Source organism: Sarcophilus harrisii, chromosome 3 (genome assembly GCF_902635505.1).
Source record: "Sarcophilus harrisii chromosome 3, mSarHar1.11, whole genome shotgun sequence".
In the NCBI taxonomy this organism is placed as follows: Eukaryota; Metazoa; Chordata; class Mammalia; order Dasyuromorphia; family Dasyuridae; genus Sarcophilus; species Sarcophilus harrisii.
Genome location: NC_045428.1, coordinates 80,938,025 through 80,960,882, shown reverse-complemented (window position 1 = coordinate 80,960,882; position 22,858 = coordinate 80,938,025). Strand labels below are relative to the sequence as shown.

General features: G+C 34.5%; 1 protein-coding gene across 2 annotated transcripts in view; it reads right to left on the bottom strand.

The window, feature by feature from the left end:
• ICA1L (islet cell autoantigen 1 like) overlaps positions 1 to 22,858 on the bottom strand; it is a 68,692-nt gene that overhangs the window by 28,943 nt on the left and 16,891 nt on the right. For both annotated transcript variants that reach the window (XM_031958310.1, XM_031958308.1), the window contains exons 2-9: positions 18,384 to 18,552; positions 16,430 to 16,502; positions 9,030 to 9,153; positions 7,329 to 7,527; positions 6,075 to 6,200; positions 4,723 to 4,821; positions 3,018 to 3,103; positions 790 to 836 (exon numbers count right to left, since the gene is read on the bottom strand). In XM_031958310.1, coding sequence (XP_031814170.1) covers positions 790 to 836; positions 3,018 to 3,103; positions 4,723 to 4,821; positions 6,075 to 6,200; positions 7,329 to 7,527; positions 9,030 to 9,153; positions 16,430 to 16,502; positions 18,384 to 18,545 — 916 coding nt within the window. In that variant the 5' untranslated portion in view covers positions 18,546 to 18,552. The remainder of the gene's footprint in view (positions 1 to 789; positions 837 to 3,017; positions 3,104 to 4,722; positions 4,822 to 6,074; positions 6,201 to 7,328; positions 7,528 to 9,029; positions 9,154 to 16,429; positions 16,503 to 18,383; positions 18,553 to 22,858) is intronic.

The window sequence follows — 22,858 nt, the reverse complement described above, 5'->3', positions numbered from 1 at the left end:
CAGTACCAGCTCTGGAGTCAGGAGGTCTGAGTTGAAATACTAGCTGTGTGACCCTAGGCAAGTCATCTAACCCCATTTACCTCACTTTCTTCATCTATAACATGAACAGAAGGAAATGGCAAACCACTTCAGTATTTTTGCCAAGAAAACCCTGAAAGGGGTCACAAAGAATCAAACACAACTAGACAAAAATAACATAAAAATACCCCAAACCCTATATTATTTGTAATGAGGATAAACTCAAGGCATTTCCAGTAATATCAGAGGCAAAACACAGATATCCATTATCATCATTACTAATGAATATAGTATCAGATTGTAAAATACATCAGAAAGAGAAGAAAAAGAAATTGAAGGAATAAACATAGGTAAAGAAGAAACAAAATGATCACTTTTTTGCAAATAATATGATGGTTTACTTAGAGAATCCTAGAATGTCGATTAAAAACTAATTGAAATAATAATTTTAACAGAGTTACAGGATATAAAACAAATTCAAATAAATCGTCCACATTTTGGGGCAATGGTATCACATTGTTTTCTATTTTAAGTTTTTATGGCACCATGATAAAAGTATAAATCATAAAAAATATCTAACACTTAAATCATAACAATATAACCCTTAATTTAGTTATCAATTCAGTATGATTTAAGGTTCTAAGAAGACAGAATTTCCAAACAAATTTTCTATTATCAACTGCTTTCAAAATATAGTTGACTTTTTGAAAGGAATTGTTATAGTAATTAAATATGATCATGAAAGAGAGTATATTCAATTTGCCATCTTACCTGTTTCACTTTCCTTTTCACTTGCTTCCTCGTCCAACAAAATTAGCCTGGGTGGCCAAAATAAAAATATGAAAATATTTTTGTTAAAATACTGTGACAAAAGCATTTCACAAATTCTCTCATGCTATTTGAGTGGAGAAGATGGAGAAATGTGGGCTAGATAATAAAATCAAACAGATTAAGAAATGGTCAAATGGCAAGGCATAAAGAATGGTTATTAATGGCTTCAAATCAGCTTGAAAGAGGTGACCTAAGGGATGCTTGGCCCTGTGATGTTTAATACTTGAATCAGTGATTTGAATAAAGACCTAAGGCATATTTTTAATTGTGCAGGTGACAAAGTATGGAAGAATAGCTCACACATTGGATCACAGGCTCCAAAAACTCTTGACAAACATTGAGTCAAAGCTAGTGAGAGAAAATCTAAGAGAGAAGTCTTGCATTTAGATTGTAAAAAATCAACTTCACAAGCACAGATGGGGGAAGCATGCTTTGACATCTTGGGCTGCTGGGGGACTGCAAACTCAGAGTCTGCAAAGTGATATGGCAGCTACAAGAAAAGCTGATGCAATTTTAGCCTATCCTAAAAAAAAAAAAACAAACAAAAAAAAAAAAAAAAAAAAAAAAAAAAAAAACAGTAGGTCCAGATTTAGGAAGCGATCATTCCATTGTATCCTGCCCTGGTCAAACTTCATCTGACACATTCTGTTCCATTATGACTTCCACAATTCATGAATGATCTAGAGTAGAGCAACTTTAGAGTATATGGTTTAAAGATCAGTAGTTAAACTGCTTTACCAAAGAGAAGACTCCAGAAAAAAAAAAAAAAAGGACAGATAATAATTCTTCAGTATCTGAAAGCCTGCCACAATGAAGAGAATTATTCTGAAGGGTAGGAATAATGGATAAAGGTGGCAGAAAAGCAGATATGGCTCAAAGTAAGAACAATTTTCCTAATAATTAGAGTTATTTAGAGGTAAGAATAGCCTACTTCAGGAGGTAGGAGATTTTCCCTTAATAAACAATTTCAAGAAAGGTTAATCACTTGTCCAAGTGTATCCTGTAGAAATACCCTAAGGAAAGAATTTGTTTCTATGCTCAACTCCTTTCAAGAGAAGACTGCTCAAAATTCTTCAAAGAGAAGTTGAAATAGGAAAGAGATTGTGTAGGACATCTTTCTTGTAATGGAACTCGAGATATAGATAATCCTTTTGAAATGAATGGTAATAGAAAAAACAGTAGACTAGATGATCTCTGAGGTTCTTTCCAATTCTGAAAATTCTGTGTTTCTATTAAAATGCATGGAACTCATGGAGTCTATGATTTTTTATGGTTAGAGAAATGGAAAGATATAGAGAAATACTATGAAACTTCTGTCCAATTGATTCCTTTAAAACAATGTCTGAGAGAATTTCCAAAGAGCGAGATCTATGATTCTACACTATAAATTCTCTTACATTCTACAGAAAAATTAAACATCATATAAAGAATTCTATTTAATTTTGTCAGATTGACGCAAATTCATGAAATTAAAATGTAGTTTTTTAAATGACTGAGAGGGTTTTGTCATTGTTGTTGCTATTGTTTGTTTTTTGGGGCTTGTTTTTAAAGCACATACTCAGAATTATAGGGAGAAGACAGGAAATGGGGTTAAGGTGGGACAAATGGATAAACAGGAAAACTGTAGAGAAGATAGTTCCATTCCTAGTCCCTAGAACCCTCTCAGGTGCTGCATTCTCCCCAACAAAACAAGAGAGAGTGACAATGGGGTGGACATGACAAGGTCTCAGGTGTATACCAGTTATATTTTTATATGAGATGTCATCAGGGGAAGCTTTAAAAGAAAATAAAAATGAAGATATCAAAATGAACAACATAAAGCCCATGGAAGTAGGAAGAAATGCTATTCTGTTCGTCTTAGCTTCTCCTGGGTTGCCTTTATAATGATAGAAAGGAATGTATCTAAGCTTGATTATGTATCTTTTTTCACCATTATAAAATGTTAGTTATAATAGCTCTCCCAAAGAGATCATCCAATTTGGGACCAAAAGTGAACCTTCTAATTTGCCATACCTAGTGATGACTCTTTGACCTATTACCTTGAAACTAAAACTCAAGAGGCTACAAAATAAAATAATTAATGTTCATCAGAAAAAAGGCATCAAAAATTGAAGTGATAATGAATTAAAATGGTATTTAATAATATTATATAAATATTTTCTGCTTACTTGTCAAGATTAGCAGTAAGAATATTATTTTCTACTCTGTCCTCTTTGTGTTCTTCAGTAAGATTGTTTGGAGACTCCTTGAGTCGCTAAAATAAGAAATCAAATTTTAAATATATAAAGGAATCATTTTCCTCATACAAACAAAATAAAAATGATATTTGTCAAAAACATAACACTAGAATTAAATGTGGAAAAAGGCATAGTGATGTATCTCTGGGAGATTTTAAGTTATTCTTCTCATGGTGATGATGGGCTAAACTAAGCCATCACATTTTTTGGCCCAGCATATAAAGTAGGTGACCACAGTGTTTAAAGTCTTATGATAACCTTATAAAAAATAGTCAATTTATGGCCCTGCCTCAATAAAATTGTAAACATATTTTAAAATTCTTATAAATAGCACTAGAAGGAAAGCCATCATTCAATGGTATATCCAGATCTATAAAACAGTAGAAAATGAAGGCATGAAGATTAGCATGTGTTGAAATAGTTGATAATATGTGCCATTAATATAACACCTACTATCAGATTCAAAGAGAAGTTTATGAAACAATTTAAGATAGAATCTCAGTCACCAATTCAGCTTCCTGAGCAGTTCCATCAGTAGAAACATTTGAACTTCAAATTCCACCAAAATTGCTCTCTCCAGTATTATTAATGATCTCTTAGTTGTCAAATCTAGTGGCCTTTCCTTAGTCCTCACTCTCATGGACTTCTCTGCAGCTGGTCATACTTCCTTAATATTCTTTTTTCCCCAGGTTTTAGGGACACCATGCTCCTCTGATTCTCCTCCTGACTGCTCCTTTTCAAGCTCCATTGCTAGCTGCTCCTCTAGATCATGCCCTAGATTGAGCCATAGCCTTCCTTCACAGTTCTATCCTGGGTCCTCTTCTCTTATGTTACTTTAGTCGGTGATTTCATCAGTTCTCATGGATTTAGTTACCATCTTTATGCTAAAATTCTCAGATCTGGTACTGACTTTAAATCTCACGTCTCCAACTGCCTTTAAGACACTGGAGAGAGCCATCTGCATCCAGGGAGAGGATTGTAGGGACCAAGTGTGGATCAAAACATAAAATTTCCACTTTTTATTGTTGCTTGCTTGCATTTTGCTTTTTTCTCATGTTTTCCTCTTTTGACCTGATTTTTCTTGTGCAGCATGATAATTGTGGAAATATGTACTGAAGAATTACATACATTTAATATATATTGGATTACTTGAGGTCTAGGGGAGTTAATAGGGAGAAAGTTGGGAGAAAAAATTTGGAACACAAGGTTTTGCAAGGATGAATGTTGAAAACTATGTATATGTTTTGAAAATAAAAACCTTTTAAAAAAAAAGAATAACGTGAAATATCAGAGGTATAATAATGGGAAGGAATTCTTTATGTTTTTTTAAATTCAAAAAGAAAGAGCTCTAGAAGATGCCAGTCACATGAACTGTTTTTATTATTTTATACTTTTTTCTTCTTATTTTTTCCTCTTTTATACTTTCTTTGAAACTGTCTTCCTTCCCCTTCCTTTCTTCTGCTTTGTCTACTTATAATACTGGCTCTCTATTGGTATTCAGATTTAGTTGCTTGAACTAGTTGGCAAACATAAGTAAAGGATCTGGTCTACCAAAGGAGGAAAAAAGGTTCAAAAATAAACAGTTCAATAACACCCCCCCCCCAAACGATATAAAATAACATTAAAAGAATTTTACCTTTAGTGCAACAAAATCATATGGACGGAAGCCTGTAAACTCTTCATGGATCCTAGACATCATCCGAGCTGTTTTCTCCCAGAATCCAAGAAGTGTTCTCTGAAGGAAAAGGTAAGAGGATACTTTGCTCAAACATTTTGTTACTGTTACTTTCCTCACTATCATAACGAATGAATAATTCCAAGAAAAGGCAATTAAGTCCATTAGTTCTTCCAAATTTTGGCAATAAGTAAGGCAACTCAAGATAATAGTAATTAACTATTGGGTATATGTACTGTAGAAATAACTGCTCAAAAGCTTCCTAAAATTAATTATACAAAGAGAAGGAAAAATAATGGAATCACTAAAATCATCCATCCGTACAGAAGGAGAACACGTGTGTAATCATTAAGTTATTACACAGGCATATGCTTATGACTAGGTGAGTGAGAAAAGTCATGCCGAGAGCTAACTCTTATCAAAGGCAAACACACACTGCATGCATGCACACACAGACACACACACACACATAACACAAAGCAGGCACACAGTGCACAACATGCGCACATGTAGGCACACATGCAGCACAGTGGCACATGACATGCATGCATACGTGCACACAACACACATGCACACACAATGTAAGGCATGCATATAGCACACAATGTATTGCACACATGTATACATGCATGCAACACAGTGCACACAACATGCACATAGCACAACAATGTATGTGCACAGATGTGTGCATGCATACCTGCAACACAGTGCCCACATTGCAACATGACATGTGTGCATGCACGCACACACACATGCATGCACACACACAAGCGCACACACCCCTTTTCAAAAAAAACATGCTCAGGTAATGACTTGGAAGAGGATTGCCCCAACTCTTTATTTCTCTCCCTGTTCCCGCTGTCCTTTCTTTTTGCTTCTTTTTGGTCTGTTAGACAGAGAAGAGATTGTCTCTCATTTGTCCAGACGTCGACTCCTGAGTGACCCAGAATTAGGTGGGTTCCTCAGGGCTGGGGGGGGCTTCCTTTTTGCCTGGTGTCTATGATTTTCTATATAACTGCCACTTTCCCTACCCCTAACGGAAATTTTAATGAATGCAAGTTATTGCTGTTGATTCCGTGTCGAACCCCTCGTTGTCGCAGCGTTGGTGGCCCATCGTGAGGAAGGACAGAGTTGGTTTTAGGCAGCAGGCCTAGCACGGCTGCGTTTCCAGTTTATGTGTAATTGACTTGTCTTAGGCCCTTAGTCAACTTTTAAACTAAGCCACCTCGGCAGGTGCTGCAAGCCCATGCCGAGCCGGGGGGGGGGGGGGGGGGGGGGGGGGGGGGGGGGGGGGGGGGGGGGGGGGAGAGTACCTGGTAGGTGGTAAGTGAGTGGGACAGCAGGTTGCAGCGGCTGGCCCCGAGTAAGTCCACCTTCTGACAGACGTCCATCTTTAACTTGTCAAAAGAAGCTTTGGCGGTCCTCACTTGGATCTGCACCTGGTCATGAAAAGCACACAGGAGCAATGTGTATGTATGTACACACACACACACACACACACACACACACACTACTTTAAGGACTTAAATGTTCAGCAGACAGTACAGGGGGAACCGGAACTGTGGGCCTTTATTCTATTATCTCATATACGCTACAAATATAGTATGAGTCTACGACTATAGATGAGATCTGTTGTAGAGAAATCACAGATTTTAGACACACACAAACCCCTGTTTTTATACCATTCTAAGAATAAACAAGGACTTTTTGTTCAGATAATTTTCAGTTGTGCCCAATTTTTCGTGACCCCATTTGAGGTTTTCCTGGTGCTGAAGTGTTTTGACATCTCTTTCTCCATCTCATTTAACAGATGAGGAAACTGAGGCAAGCAGGGTTAAGTACTTGCCCAGGCTTGAACACGGGAAGATGAGCTTCCTGACTCCAGGCCTAGCACTCTACTCAGTGAGCCAGCGAGTGAGTGTCCCAATCAAGGATCATAGTTCCTTTTCAGAATATGCTATGTACTATCTGCTAAACATTTGTGTTATTAATGATAAACTATGTAAAATACACAACAGCAATTCACAACATTAAGAACTATGGAAAGGAGAACAGAAGAAGCAGAGAATGATACTTTTATCCAGTACTGATAAATATTTTATAATCCATATATTAGAAACTCAAATAGTATAAAGTGAAGTTAGGTAGAGTAATCTATCTGAGGCTTGGTATAAAATATGCTTTCTGAAAAGTCATTCAAAAAGCTATGGAGTCTGATATGATAATAATATTATAGCTTCTTAATTTCTTCTTATATTAATCACTGTTTTTTATGTGTTTATTCCTAAGTCTTAAAAAAAAACTTGTTCAGAAATAAATCATTCCTTAAAAAAAAAGAAATCATGAATCCAGATAAAATAAACAAACAAAAAAGAGCAACAATGAATAATATTTTTCATTTCAAAGAGATTAACAGAACAAAAATGTTAATAAACACAAAATTCTAAGGGCTTTAAGCACCATGTAGTATGTAACATTTTTATTAATGTTCAGATTTTTAAAATTCAATTAGTCAAGTTAATTGTGGTTTAAATATATATGCCAATGCAAGGAAAACATTCTCTTACTTTTCTGAACTTTTCCATTTGTTTGGATGTGTCTGGGTCTAGTTCTTGCGATACATCTTTCATCCACAGCAAAGCCCCTCTGTATTCTGTGCGGGCCTGTTCCATTCGATTGATTGTCATCAAGGTATCAGATACTGCTCTCTGACTAAAAGTTGCTACCTCTTGCTCAAGACGAGACAGGGGCATACATAAGGCTAATCTAATGATAAAAATAATTAGATTCAGAGGAAACATTAAATAAAAACTAGAAACTGAGAGAACTAAAACATTTTCATCTCTGAAACCATTTTAGAACTCATGTAATTAAATATCATAGTAATTATTTTTCTACATGTATGACACTATATCAACTTGATCAAATTTCTAATATCTACAAACAAGTCACCTAATTAAATGGAGCAATTTCAAAATATTTAATAGCATAATGGATATAATAACAGGAAATTAATATACCAAAAGGCTAAAATATACCAATTTTTTAAAAAACTACTTAGACATCCACTGATTTGATAAATGAGGTATATCTACACCTCTATTTTTCCATCCCTCATTTTTGGAACATGTCAGTCACATTATTCAGGTAATAATTATAGTAAATGCTTCACTAAATTTTTCAAAAAATACCACTTGTAAAAAACATACTCTTTCCAAAATAAGTCTTTCATTTACATAGACACATAGCTTGAGTACAAAAAGGCAGATAAAATATTCAAAGTGATAATAAAACAATCCATTTCCATGCAACTGAAAAGACCTATGAGCAAACCATGTCAAAGCAAACTGTTCAATTTTTCAACATTATACCAAGTGTGTCATCATTGATCTCTCCCACCTAATTAAAGAACTTCATAAACATAAAATCACAGGATATGAAGTAGGGAGGCATTTTAGCAGTCATCTAATCCAATTCCCATTTTACAGAGGAGAAAATTTCATTCATGAATTGCTCAAGGTCAGTGAGTTAGTAAACAGTGGAGATGGAATATGGACCCAGGTTTTTGTGACTTCAAATACAGTTCTTTCCCTACTTTATTAGATCATCTGCCACAGCTGGTGTTCTCCTAACAAAGAACTTTCCTGTACATTCTTCTGACTCAATGTTTCTTTGACTGCACAATCACAAAGAAATAGTATTCTGATCTTTAATTAGTACTGCTTTTCTTTTCCTCTAAAAAATTAAGGAAATTTGGCTACTTTAAATAAATGGAGCATAATGTACTACATTGCTTCTTTTGTGCTCAAAAAGAGTGATGTAATAAATGTGAATTATGGCTTAAAAAGAAAATATTTTTATATTTAAAGATAAGTAAAACAAATTACAAATTTTTGTAAATAACTATATGTAGATTTGCACAGTAAGTAATTACATATTTAATCAGGCAAGGCAGACTATTAAAATATTTATATCATATTTATATCTTGATTACATAAATTTAAATTAAAAAGTTAATAATTTTAAATTCAATAAATTTAAATTCAAAACCAAATTCTCCTTATCAGATAAAGAACAAGCTATTGATAATTTTAATGTGGTTGAAAATAATTATTTTAAAAGCAACAATAATAGAATGGAATATAATGGATATAAAATATTTATATGCTACATTAGAATTTCCCTACAACACTTGTATTATGTCTCTTAAAATATGAAACTAAGTAAACCAAATATGACAAAGATGAAGAAGACCCTAATTTAAAAACCTTTGGTTGGCAGAAGAACAGAGTGTCTTGCCAGTGGCATCCATCATTTTGCCAGCTTGAGTTATATCCTGTTCTGCTTGAAACTTTAGAAAGAGCCCAAGCTCATTTTCTTCTTCAGATATAGCTAGGAAAGTAAAAAAGTATTCCAGTTAGCACAATTATATATAAATAAAAGTAAAACACTCATTTATTTATAATGATATGCTATCAAGTAAGAACCTATGATTCTAAACTATACAGAGATTCATCAATGAAAGATTGCATTTTAGAAAACACCTTCTTTCTGCCATGTTTGCTTGGCTCTTGAAGGAAAATGTGTTCTCTGCTGTTGTGTATTCAGAATCTGGCCCAGTTTTTTTTTCTTTTTTTTAAGTAGCTTTTTATTTACAAGATATATGTATGGGTAATTTTTCAGCACTGACAATTGCAAAACCCTTTGTTACAATTTTTCCCCTCCTTCCCCCAACCCCTTCCCCCAGATGGCAGGTTGACCAATACATGTTATATACGTTAAAGTCTATGTTAAACACAACATATGTATATATGTCCAAACAGTTATTTTGCTGTACAAAAAGAATCGGACTTTGAACCAGTGCACAATTAACCTGTGAAGGAAATCAAAAATGCAGGTGGACAAAAACAGAGGGACTGGGAATTCCATGCAGTGGTTCACACTCATTTCCCAGAGTTCCCTCACTGAGTGTAGCTGGTTCAGTTCATTACTGTTCTATTGGAACTGATGTGGTTCATCTCATTGCTGAGGATGGCCAGGTCCATCAGAATTGATCATCATATAGTATTGTTGTTGAAGTATATAATGATCTCCTGGTCCTGCTCATTTCACTCAGCATCAGTTCATATAAGTCTCTCCAGAACTTTCTGAAATTATCCTGTTGGTCATTTTTTGCAGACAATAATATTCCATAACATTCATATTCCATAACTTATTCAGCCATTCTCCAATTGATGGGCATCCACTCAGTTTCCATTTTCTGGCCACTACAAAGAGGGCTGCCACAAACATTCGTGCACATACAGGTCCCTTTCCCTTCTTTAAGATCTCTTTGTGGCCCAGCTTTCTAAACTGTAATTCCTTCTTTGCAGTCAAGCCCATCATACTACTTAGGGTGCTGGTACTAAGATCTAGAAATTTCCTTTTGGTTGCAGGAAAGTGCCTAAGGGGTTAAGAAAACATCCAGTGATGACCTAGAAAAAATAACAACAAAGTTCATATGGAAAAACAAAAGGGAGAATTTCAAGGGAATTAATGAAAAAAAAATCAAATGAAGGTGGCCTAGCTACCTGATCTAAAATTATATTATAAGGCAGCAGTTACTAAAACCACCTGGTATTGGCTAAGAAATAGATTAGTTGATCAATGGAATAGATAAGGTTCAAAGGACAAAACACCAATAACTTTAATAATCCAGTGTTTGACAAACCCAAAGACCCCAGTTTTTGGGATAAGAACGCATTATTTGACAAATATTGCTGGGAAAATTGGAAATTAGTATGGCAGAAACTAGGCATTGACCCACACTTAACATCATACACCAAAATAAGGTCAAAATGGGTTCATGACCTAGGCATAAAGAATGAGATTATAAATAAATTGGAAGAGTATAGGATAGTTTACCTCTCAAACCTGTGAAAGAGGAAGGAATTTATGACCAAAGAAGAACTAGAGATCACTATTGACTACAAAATAGAAAATTTTGAGTATATCAAATTGAAGTTTTTGTACAAAAAAAATTAATGCAGACGATATTAGAAGGGAAACAATAAACTGGGAAAACATTTTTACAGTTAAAAGTTCTGATAAAGGCCTCGTTTCCAAAATATATAGAGAATTGACTCTAATTTATAAGAAATCAAGCCTATTGATAAATGGTCAAAGGATATGGAGAGACAATTCTCAGATGAAGAAATTGAAACTATTTCTAGCCATATGAAAATATGCTCCAAATCATTATTAATCAGAGAAATGCAAACTAAGACAACTCTGAGATACCACTACACACCTGTCAGATTGGCTAGAATGACAGGGAACGATAACACGGAATGTTGGAGGGGATGCAGGAAAACAGGGGCACTGATACATTGTTGGTGGAATTGTGAATACATCCAGCCATTCTGGAGAGCAATTTGGAACTATGCCCCAAAAGTTATCAAACTGTGCATACCCTTTGATCCAGCAGTGTCTCTACTGGGCTTATAGCCCAAAGAGATATAAAAAAGGGAAAGGGACCTGTATGTGCCAAAATGTTTGTGGCAGCCCTGTTTGTAGTGGCCAGAAGCTGGAAAATGAATGGATGTCCATCAATTGGAGAATGGTTGAGTAAATTGTGGTATATGAATGTTATGGAATATTATTGTTCTGTAAGAAATAACCAGCAGGACGAATACTGAGAAGATTGGCAAGACTTACATGAACTGATGCTGAGTGAAATGAGCAGAACCAGGAGATCATTATATACTTCAACAACGATACTGTATGAGGATGTATTCTTATGGAAGTGGATTTCTTCGACAAAGAGATCTAACTCAGTTTCAGTTGATCAAGGATAGACAGAAGCAGCTACACCCAAAGAAAGAACACTGGAAATGAATGTAAACTGTTTGCATTTTTGTTTTTCTTCCCGGATTATTTATACTTTCTGAACCCAATTCTCCCTGAGCAACAAGAGAACTGTTCGGTTCTGCACACATATATTGTATCCAAGATACACTGTAACCTCTTTAACATGTATAGGACTACTTGCCATCTGGGAAAAGGGGTGGAGGGAGGGAGGGGGAAAAATTGGAACAGAAGTGAGTGCAAGGCGAATGTTTGTGGCAGCCCTTTTTGTAGTGGCTAGAAACTGGAAACTGAATGGATGTCCATCAGTTGGAGAATGGCTGAATAAATTGTGGTATATGAAAATTATGGAATATTACTGTTCTGTAAGAAATGACCAACAGGATGATTTCAGAAAGGCCTGGAGAGACTTACACGAACTGATGCTGAGTGAAATGAGCAGGACCAGGAGATCATTATATACCTCTACAACAATACTAGATGATGACCAGTTCTGATGGATCAGGCCATCCTCAGCAACGAGATCAACCAAATCATTTCTAATGGAGCAGTAATGAACTGAACTAGCTATGCCCAGAAAAAGAACTCTGGGAGATGACTAAAAACCATTACATTGAATTCCCAATCCCTATAGTTATGCACACCTGCATTTTTGATTTCCTTCACAAGCTAATTGTACAATAATTCAGAGTCTGATTCTTTTTGTACAGCAAAATAATGTTTTGGTCATGTATACTTATTGTGTATCTAAGTTATATTTTAATATATTTTAACATCTACTGGTCATCCTGACATTTAGGGGAGGGGGTGGGGGGGTAAGAGGTGAAAAATTGGAACAAGAGGTTTGGCAATTGTTAATGCTGTAAAGTTACCTATGTATATATCCTGTAAATAAAAGGCTATTAAATAAAAAAATTAAAAAAAAAAAAAAAAGAAGTGAGTGCAAGGGATATGTTGTAAAAAATTACCCTGGCATGGGCTCTGTCAATAAAAAGTTATTATAATAAATAAATAAAAAGAAAACATCCAATGGCCTCTCTTGCCTTGCTATCTCTAACACTTCTCTTTTTATCCCCTCCTTTCTGTTCCTTCTAGGTTTCCTTTGCCAGTTCCTCTTCCTTCTCTTAGACAATGTATGTTTCTCCCAAAATGCTATCCTTACCTTCTCCTCCATCTCTCTGATTTGTTTTTGTCAAGCTCATTTGCTCTCTACCAAATTATTATTTCTAGATCCGTGAAAATGGTAGGTCAAAAGGGAGAAAAATATACAAGAGAAAATGTGAAAAGAATTATTAGATTAAGAGAATATGAGTGGACTAAGGTGATAAGAGAGTAAAATAAGGAAGAAGACTGGAGAATGATTAGGAAATACAGTCAGAGAGGAGAATTTCCCAGTTCAAGATTTGGGAAAAACACACAACGAATCAAGTAAAGTTGGATGACTTTGGGGCATTATTTAAAATCAATAATACTTTAAACTTGATAGTTGTCCTTGCAATATTTTTCAACAACTAAACTAAAATAACTTGAAAACCAGTCTTCGAAAACAGTTTTAGTCATCTATGCTTTATGTAACTGCCAAAGAGCCAATCAATGTTTCTCAAAGCTGGAGGACTTTTGAGACTGATAAAAAAAGATTAATTTGAACTTAAAATCCTCTTCTGCATTATCTCCCAGGAGAAGTGTGAAGCAATCATTAAACGCATTAAATCTAGATTTTTTCCTTTCTTAAAAATGACTTTTTTAGTCCTCATTTCCAAACTATATAGAGAATTGACTCTAATTTATAAGAAGTCAAGTCATTCTCCAATTGATAAATGGTCAAAGGATACCAATAGACAATTTTCAGATGAAGAAATTGAAACTATTTCTACTCATATGAAAATATGCTCCAAATCATTATTGATCAGAGAAATGCAAATTAAGACAACTCTGAGATACCACTATACACCTGTCAGATTGGCTAAGATGACAGGAAAAGATAATGACTAATGTTGGAGGGGATGTGGGAAAACTGGGACACTGATGCTTTTTGGTGGAGTTGTGAATGGATCCAACCATTCTGGAGAGCGATTTGGAACTATGTTCAAAACGTTATCAAACTGTGTATACCCTTTGATCCATCAGTGCTACTACTGGGCTTATACCCCAAAGAGATTTTAAAGAAGGGAAAGGGACCCATATGTGCAAAAATGTTTGTGGCAGCTTTTTGTGAAGTGGCTAGAAATTGGAAATTGAATGGATGCCCATCAATTGGAGAATGGCTGAATAAATTATGGTATATGAATGTTATAGAATATTATTGTTCTATAAGAAATGACCAGCAGGATGAATAGAGACAGTCTTGGAGAGAATTACATGAACTGATGCTAAGTGAAATGAGCAGAACCAGAAGATCATTATACACTTCAAAAACAATACTATATGAGGATCAATTCTGATGGAAGTGGATATCTTCGGCAATGAGAAGATCCAATTCAGTTCCAATTGATCAGTAATGAACAGAACCAGCTAACCCAGCAAAAGAACACCGGGAAATGAGTGCAGACCACAACATAGCATTTGCACTCTTTCTGTTGTTTGCTTGCATTTTTGTTTTTCTTCCCAAGTTATTTTTATCTCTTTTCTAAATCTGATTTTTCTTGTGCAACAAGATAACTTGTTGCACACATATATATATAAATATAACATATATTATATTTAAAATATACTTTAACATTTTAACATGTATGGGACTGCCTGCCATCTAGGGGAGGAGGTGGAGGGAAAGAGAGGAAAAGTTGGAACAGAAATGTTTGTAAGGGTCAACATTGAAAAATTACCCATGCATATGTTTTGTCAATAAAAAGATATAATCATAAAAAAATAAAATCATTATAGGAAAAAATGACATTTTTTATGATCAAAGGACTATAAAACAGAGCATAGCCTTTGACTTAACAATAATATGACCAAATCTATATCCCAAAAAGGGAAAGGGCCCATGCATACAAAAATATTTATAGTTGTCCTTTTTGTAGTCTCAAAGAAATGGAAATTTAGCAAATAGATGCTCATAAATTGAGAAATGGCTGATCAAGTTGTGGTACATGATTGTGATGGAATACTACTATGGTGTAAGAAATGATGAGTGGGGTGTCTTCAGAAAAATCTGGGAAAACTTATATGAATTGATGCAAAGTAAAATAAGCAGAACCAAGAGAATACTATGTATGTAACAGTAATATTGTTAAACTGTGAATGACTTAGCTTATCTCAGCAATACAAAGATCCAAGACAATTCTGAAGGACTTATGATGAAAAATATTCTCTCTATTTCCAGAAAAAGAACTGATCCATCAATTGGAGAATGGCTGACTAAATTGTGGTATATGGATGTTATGGAATATTATTGTTCAGTAAGAAATGACCAACAGGATGATTTCAGAAAGACCTGGAGAGACTTACATGAACTGATGCTGAGTGAAATGAGCAGGACCAGGAGATCATTATATACTTCAACAACAATACTATATGATGATCAATTCTGATGGACCTGACCATCTTCAGCAATGAGATGAACTAAATCAGTTCCAATATAGCAGGAATGAATTGAACCAGCTACACCCAGCAAAAGAACTCTGGGAGATGACTAAGAACCATTACAGAGAATTCTCAATACCTCTATTTTTGTCCGCCTGCATTTCTGATCTTCCTTCACAGGCTAAATGTACATTACTTCAGAGTCTGATTCTTTTTGTACAGCAAAATAACTGTTTGAACATGTATGCTTATTTTGTATTTAATTTATACTTGAACATATGTAACATCTGGGGGAGGAGGTGGGGGGAAGGAGGGGAAAAATTGGAACAAAAGGTTTGGCAATTGTCAATGCTATAAAATTACCCATGTATATAACTTCTAAATAAAAAGCTATTTTTAAAAAAAGGCATTTATATCTCATAAATATTTTGGATATGGCCAATGTAGGAATCTTGTTTTGCTTGCTTAGACATGCATGGGACATGCTGGGATTTTGTTTTCTTTTCCTTCTCAATTCAGGGGGCTAGGGAGAGGGAGAACATAAGAGAGGAGGGAGATTTTTTCTTTTTTCTTTATTATTAAACCTTTTTTATTTTCAAAACATATGCATAGATGATTTTCAACATTCACCCCTGCAAAATCTTGTGTTCCAAATTTTTCTCCTCTCTTCCCTCAATCCCCTCCCCTAGATGGCAAGTAGTCTAATATAGGTTAAACATGTGCAATTCTTCTATACACATTTCCATAAATATGATGCACAAGAAAAATCAGATTAAAAAGGAAAAAATGAGAAAGAAAACAAAATGCAAGCAAACAACAAAAACAGTGAAAATACTATGTTGTGATCCACACTCAGTTCCCACAGTCCTCTCTCTAAGTGCAGATGACTCTTTTCATCACAAGATCATAGGAATTGGCCTGAATTATCTCATTTTTGAAAAGAGCCACATCCATCAGAATTGATCATCGTATTATCTTGTATAATCTCTATACAAGAGATATCTCATCATATAATCTTTTCCTCAAAATTTCATTGCTATCAATCAGAAAAAAGTATCTCTGCAGAAATGAATACCATGTCATTAATTCTCATTAATCAATAATCTTAGCACCAGTTACATTTATTTGGAGAAAATAGGATTCTTTTCTACCTAAAACCACTAAAAATATTTTAGTGAACAAGCATCTCATTTAACATTCAAATGAAAATTTTAATTTTTAAATAGAAAATAACTTTTAAAATTCCATTTAAAAGTAGGGATATTTAACCAAAATGATAAAGACATCTATGCTTGCATACCATTAAGTCTTTGCTGATATTTCTCAATAATCTTCAGAAGTTCAGTACATGTCTCTTGAATGGAGTGAAAAACCTTGAAAAATAAAGTTTATTTGGATATCAATTTAAAAAACTATAAAAAAGATAAAAAATACCAATTAGAAAACATTTCATAAATGGACATTTTCTTTGAAGTACTATGCCAAATATCCTTCATTATGACATACTTAAGTTCTAGTTTTACTTCCTAGAATAATTCTAGCAATTGGGTACAGTGAATTTTCCTAAGCAATACAATGGCAACTTCATTCAAATAATATTAAGCACCATCAAATCTTAATAAACAAGAAACATACAATTAATATTCACTAAAAAATTTAGTTCTAGTTTGGCTTTCCTTCAAATCCCAGCTGATGAATGTTCCAGGAAAATAAACTGATTTTAATAAGCAAAATATAATTAAGGAGATAATGTTGCAAAAATTTTACAAAATATTGCAGTATTAACTAAAAGTTACTTCAACATTATCTTCTCCTCAGTAATTTTCATAATACTGATTTCCCCTATAACAAAAAGTTACTATATTAGGCTGCAGGGATGTCTATACATAATTGAAGTATTATAGCTCTCTATGAAATCCTTTACCTTACTCTTTGTGTCAATGACAAGCATAGGTTTTTCAGAGAAACTCTTTCCAAAAACGTAACACATTTTAAGTTTTATAAAGCTAGACTTAAAAAAGCTCTCATTACTAAATTCTCCTGCTTTATACATCACAAATAATTATCATTAATGTTTGTGACTACTATTAATCATTGCTACCATTATGTGGAATCCTTTGAAATTAGGTTTCTCTGGGTTTTTTTTTTTTTGAAATGATCTTGATTACTTATTTAAAAAGAATTAACAAAATAATTGCTGTTTGATGGACAGATATAATAGTCAACTTTTCATCAGAACCAAAAATTGTATTGAATTTGGAACCTACAACTACGCTTATGGTGACAATTTTAAAAGATATGATTTGATCTTTTAAAACAAACACTATATGTCTGAAACACAGAATTCTCCGATAGTTGCTAAAATTAGGGGGGGTTTCAGGAGGTAATATATATAAAATTATATAAAAACACAAAGGCATCAATAAAACTTTTAAAAATTATCAGAGACAATTCAATTATAGAAATACCCCAAAAATTATAGTTTTGTGGGAACAATATTGAAAATTAAAAGACATCAAATAAAAGATCCCATCCCTTTTTACTTTACCTATTCTATTCAAAGTATATTTTATTTCACATAAGTACACACACACACACACACACACACACTATATGCTTAGTAACTCAGACTCTACTAATTCCTCAGTCATCATAGCCTGACTTGAAATTTACATTTAGAAATATGAATAAAATACTTAAGAAATTAATACTACAAGAAACTTCAGGAGTCATAACTAATCTTCTTACTAAAAGAAATTATTTCAAGGATTTTTACTTATTATTTTTATTGCAAATGGTGTTGAATATAAACAACTTATCTACTTATCAAAGTACATTCAGTAAGCATACTGCTTAGAAGTACCTTTTAACAGTTAATTTGAATTATTACACACTTCTAAAAGTAATAAAACATTTCTTTAAAAGAATATTCTATAATTAAAATTTGTGATTTACTTAGTTTCAGTTAGGTTCACAAATTTAAAACTGGACATATTTTTCATTCCATGGTCATTATTTTCTTACTTGCTAATTCACAAGAGAAAGTAGCATCTGTTTGAAACAAAATATTTTTTAAAATTAAGAAATCCTTACTAAGATATACAATGATCCACACATCAAGTATATAACTTAACAGATAAGTCTTAGTTACCTCTGATATGATGTATTCACCCTCTAAGGTCATACATTCTACCTCAGGTCCACTCATTTCAAGTAGTTCTATGCTTTTGCACTGATGGAATTTTTATATTTACCTCCAGTTTGGCATCCAGTTCTGCATCAGATGCTACCACATGCTCATCCTCTTTTTTTCCTGTTGCTTTAATTAGGACCTGTTTGGTTTTCCAGTATTTCTTTTGCATTCTGCTGACTACTGACTGGTCATCCTCTGATTTAGTTGTCCCAAAGGAATCCATGAAGTGACTTATGAAAAAAAGATCAATATTAAACTTTTGAATAACTAATATTAATCCTTATTGATAAGTTGAATCTCCCTAGAATGACAGATAATTCAAGAAGTTAAAGATATTAACTAAACCATTATTTCCTTTAAAAAAAATGTATATTCCATTCACTGATGAGAACTTGGACAAGAATTGAAAACAGGTAAAAAGCATAGATAGAACTGATATAATCAAGTATTTTACAAACCTGATAGAAGTAATATACTGAAAAAGAAACAGTATTAGTAAGTTGTTAGACCTGGGAAGCTTTGGGTTCAGGTCTAACCTGTGACATATATTGGTTGTATTATCTTGGATGAGTCACTTAATCTTTCACTCTTCTGGGCAACTTCACAAGTTTATAAATTGCCAAAGAGTTTCTGATTTTCACTGGTAGAGTTTCCTCATCAAGAGTTCCTCTAAGGAAGTAAGAGTTCCATTTATTAATGAAATCATAAATGCAGATAAAAGTTATTATAAACATTTACACAAATCTTTTATTATTTATCATGGGATTATAAGTTTGTCTCCTTTATTTGCTCAAAATTTCATACTTATTGAATTGAATTAAATTTTCCCCTTTACTTGAAAAAACTAATTCAATGATACTATTTAAAACGGTGTCACTGAATCTTTGAAAATTTAACTAATTGGAGTAGAGGTGAGTATGATATGACTTTAAATAGCAAAACTATCTAGGAAAAGTTAAAATAGTAATTATATTATATAAATGAGGTGTGAAAGCAAGAATACAGAAGAATTAGATAGGAGAAGGGCTAGTAGTTCTGAAATCCTACTCACATTGGAAATGGACTAGAGGAAAATATATACACATATACAATATGTATATTGTATTCAACATATACACACCTAATATTTTATATATACATACACATATACACATAAATAATACATATTTGCTCATCTGGGTCAGAACACTCACAAACATCAAGACTGGTTTGATAAAAATGATGGGGAAATTCATAAGTTGCTAAATGATAAACGAGAACTCCATAGAGTGTACCAGCAGGATAGTACACCCATCTTTAAGAGGCTAGCATTCAGTTCCTTCAAAAGTAAAGGACAACTGAAACTTAGAGAGATGCAGGATTCCTGGCTCAGTAAAAATACAGATGAAATTCAGTTTTATGCTAATAACAATAATCCAAAGCATTTTTATGATGCACTGAAGGCTATTTATGGACCAAAAACCTATGGTGCATCTCAGCTACTCAGTGCTGATGGAGCTACACTGATTAGTGATAAGGACATGATCCTAGAGAGATGGGCTGACCACTTCCATGGTGTTCTCAACAGACCATTATCGATCAGTGATGAAGCTATTGACTGTTTACCTCTAGTTGAATCAATCACTCCCTAGCTGAAGTTCCAACTGAAAAGATTCTGAATGCCATCAGGCCACTTTTGTGAGGTAAAGCACCGGGTGCTGATTCTGTTCCTGCTGAGATTTACAAAAGTGACTGAAATTTTCCAGATTATATGGCAAGAGGAAGTTATGCCCCAAGAGTTCAAGGATATCTTCACTATCCATCTTTATAAAGGGAAAGGGAAAACAGACTGTCCTGCAGACTTTCCTGGGTCTCTCTTTTAGTTATTGCTGGCAGCTACTTAATAGGCTGATCCTAGAGTGAGAAAAAGGCCATCTACCTGAGAGCCAGCGTGGCTTCAGAAGGCACTGAGGAACAGATGATATGGTGTTTACTGCCTGATGACTCCAGGAAAAAGTCCAGGAGCAGAATGGAGGTCTGTATACAACCTTTGTAGATCTGACCAAGGCTTTAGATACTGTTATTCAGGAGGATTTATGGAAAATTATGCCAAAATCTGGTTTCCCAGAGAAGTTCATCAGTATACTACATCAGTTTCATGATGGCGCACTTGCAAGGGGTCTGGACAATGGGCAACGCTCTCAAGCTTTCCCACTCACCAAGAGAGTAAAAGAAAGCTGTGGGCTTGCTCCCATGCTTGATGTTTTCAGCCATGTTGTCAAACACTTTCATTGAGGACAAACAGAATCAGAGTCAGCTGATGGTAAATTTTTCAACTTGAAAAAGGATACAAGCCAAAACTAATGCGGTGGGACTACAGGTGCATGATTTTTTTGTTTGCCTTTCATTCTGCACTCAGGGCAGGCTCTGACGTTGAGATGCAGCAAAGTAAGCATCAGTTCTCTGCTGCTTTTGCTAATTTTGGCCTAAGAATTAACATCAGGAAAAGGCTGGTCCTCATCAGCCAATGCCACCCCATCCGTACGTGGAACCATCAGTTATAGTATAGAGAAGGTTTCAGTGCTGTGGATAAGTTCCCTTTCTGTGGCAGTATATTTTCCAGGGACATCCACATGGATAATAAGATTGAGACAGACATTGCCAGAGCTAGCTCAGTGTTTGAGAGGCCCAAACGAAAATGGGGGAGAAGAGGGATTAAACTGATCACCAGACTGGAGGTCTACAGAGCGTTTGGGCTGATTTCATTGTTGTACGCCTGTGAACCCTGGACAGTCTACTACTGCCATGCCAAGAAACCAAATCGCTTCCATTTGAATTGTCTTAGGAAGATCCTGAAGGTCACCTGGCAGGATGAGACACTAGACAGTGAGATCTGTTCTCAATCTAAACTGCCCAGCATTCAAACCTTACTGCAGAGAGCCACTGGGCTGGCCTCTCTGTTCAAATGCCAAAATGTACGCTTGCCAAAAAGATTATTTTATCAAGAATTCACCCAGGGCAAGGACTCACAAGGTAGTCAGAAAAAGCCATACAAAGACCCTCTCTAGGTCTCTCTTAAGAACTTTAGTATCGATTGTGAGACACTGAGACGCTGGCCCAGGACCACCCAGCATGGCATACCCTCATCAGAGAAGGTGCTGGGCTCTATGGGCAAAGTGGGACTGAATTAGCTCAAAAGCTCTTGCACAGTTGGACACCCTGTGAGTCGACTCTAACATGGCAATGTCATCTTGGTTTGCTTCAAGAACAAAGGACAACACCCAGCCAACACACACATGTATACATATGTACATACATATATACATGTAGATATATATGTAAGCATACACACAACCACATAGCTTCCAAATCTATAAGGAAATAAAAGGGAGGAAACAGATTAGGGTAGAATACAGAGGTGTATAGATTAATGCAAATGGGATAAAGAGGGAAGGAAAGGGTGGGGGGAGAAGATGAGAGAAGGATCCATGGCAAGGAGGGGGTGCACAGTAGAGGTAAGTAATAGCAAGGCAAGTTAACAGGTAGAAGTAAGACAGAAGAATTAGCAGGGATAATAAATAAGAGATATACACAAACACAAAAACAATGATCAGGAGTAGCATTTATTAGGAAAAAAAGTAGAGGTAATCATTTATATATACATTTAATATCATATATATGTACATATCATAATCACAGTAAGGTTTTAATTATATTTTTTATTAACTAACATCCATTATACTTTAGATTGAGCCTAAAGCTAAAATCTTTATAGTATTCAAATTCAAATTCTTTCTCTGATAACTAAAACCAGAATGATGTTGGTTAAGTTATGTCTACTCTGTTTCCTCATCCCCACCTCCATTTTTTGCTATTTTACTTATTTTTTTAATGATAGCTTTTTATTTTCAAAATACATGCAAAGATAGTTTTCAACATTTGGGGTAGTAATCATTGATCTCAGATAAAATCAAACTCAATAAAAGATTCAATCAAGAGAGAAATCTATATTACATGTCAGCCATGTTAATATTATTTTAGATGTATGCATATATATGTGTGTTATATATAATTGTATAAGTATGTAGGCATATATATGTATATGTATATGTGTATATGTGTATCCAAGTGTGTGTATATGTGTGTATGTGTGTATGCATTCATAAATATCTCCATGCTTAACTATAACCTGATTGAGGGAATTGGGAGGGGGAAGAAAGGGAGAAAAAAAAGAATAAAGCACAAAGTACACAGCAGAGAACAAAAGAAACCTCCAGGAAAGGGACCCACTTGTGCAAAAATGTTTGTGGTAGCCCTTTTTGTAGTGGCAAGGAACTGGAAACTGGATGCCCATCAATTAGAGAATGGCTGGAAAAATTATTGTATATGACTGTTATGGAATATTATTGTTCCATAAGAAACTATCAGCAGGATGATTTCAGAGAGGTTTGGAGAGACTTAGATGAACTGATGCTAAATGAAATGAGCAGAACCAGATCATTGAATTCAGCAACAATAAGATTATGTAATGATCAATTCTGATGGATCTGTCTCTTC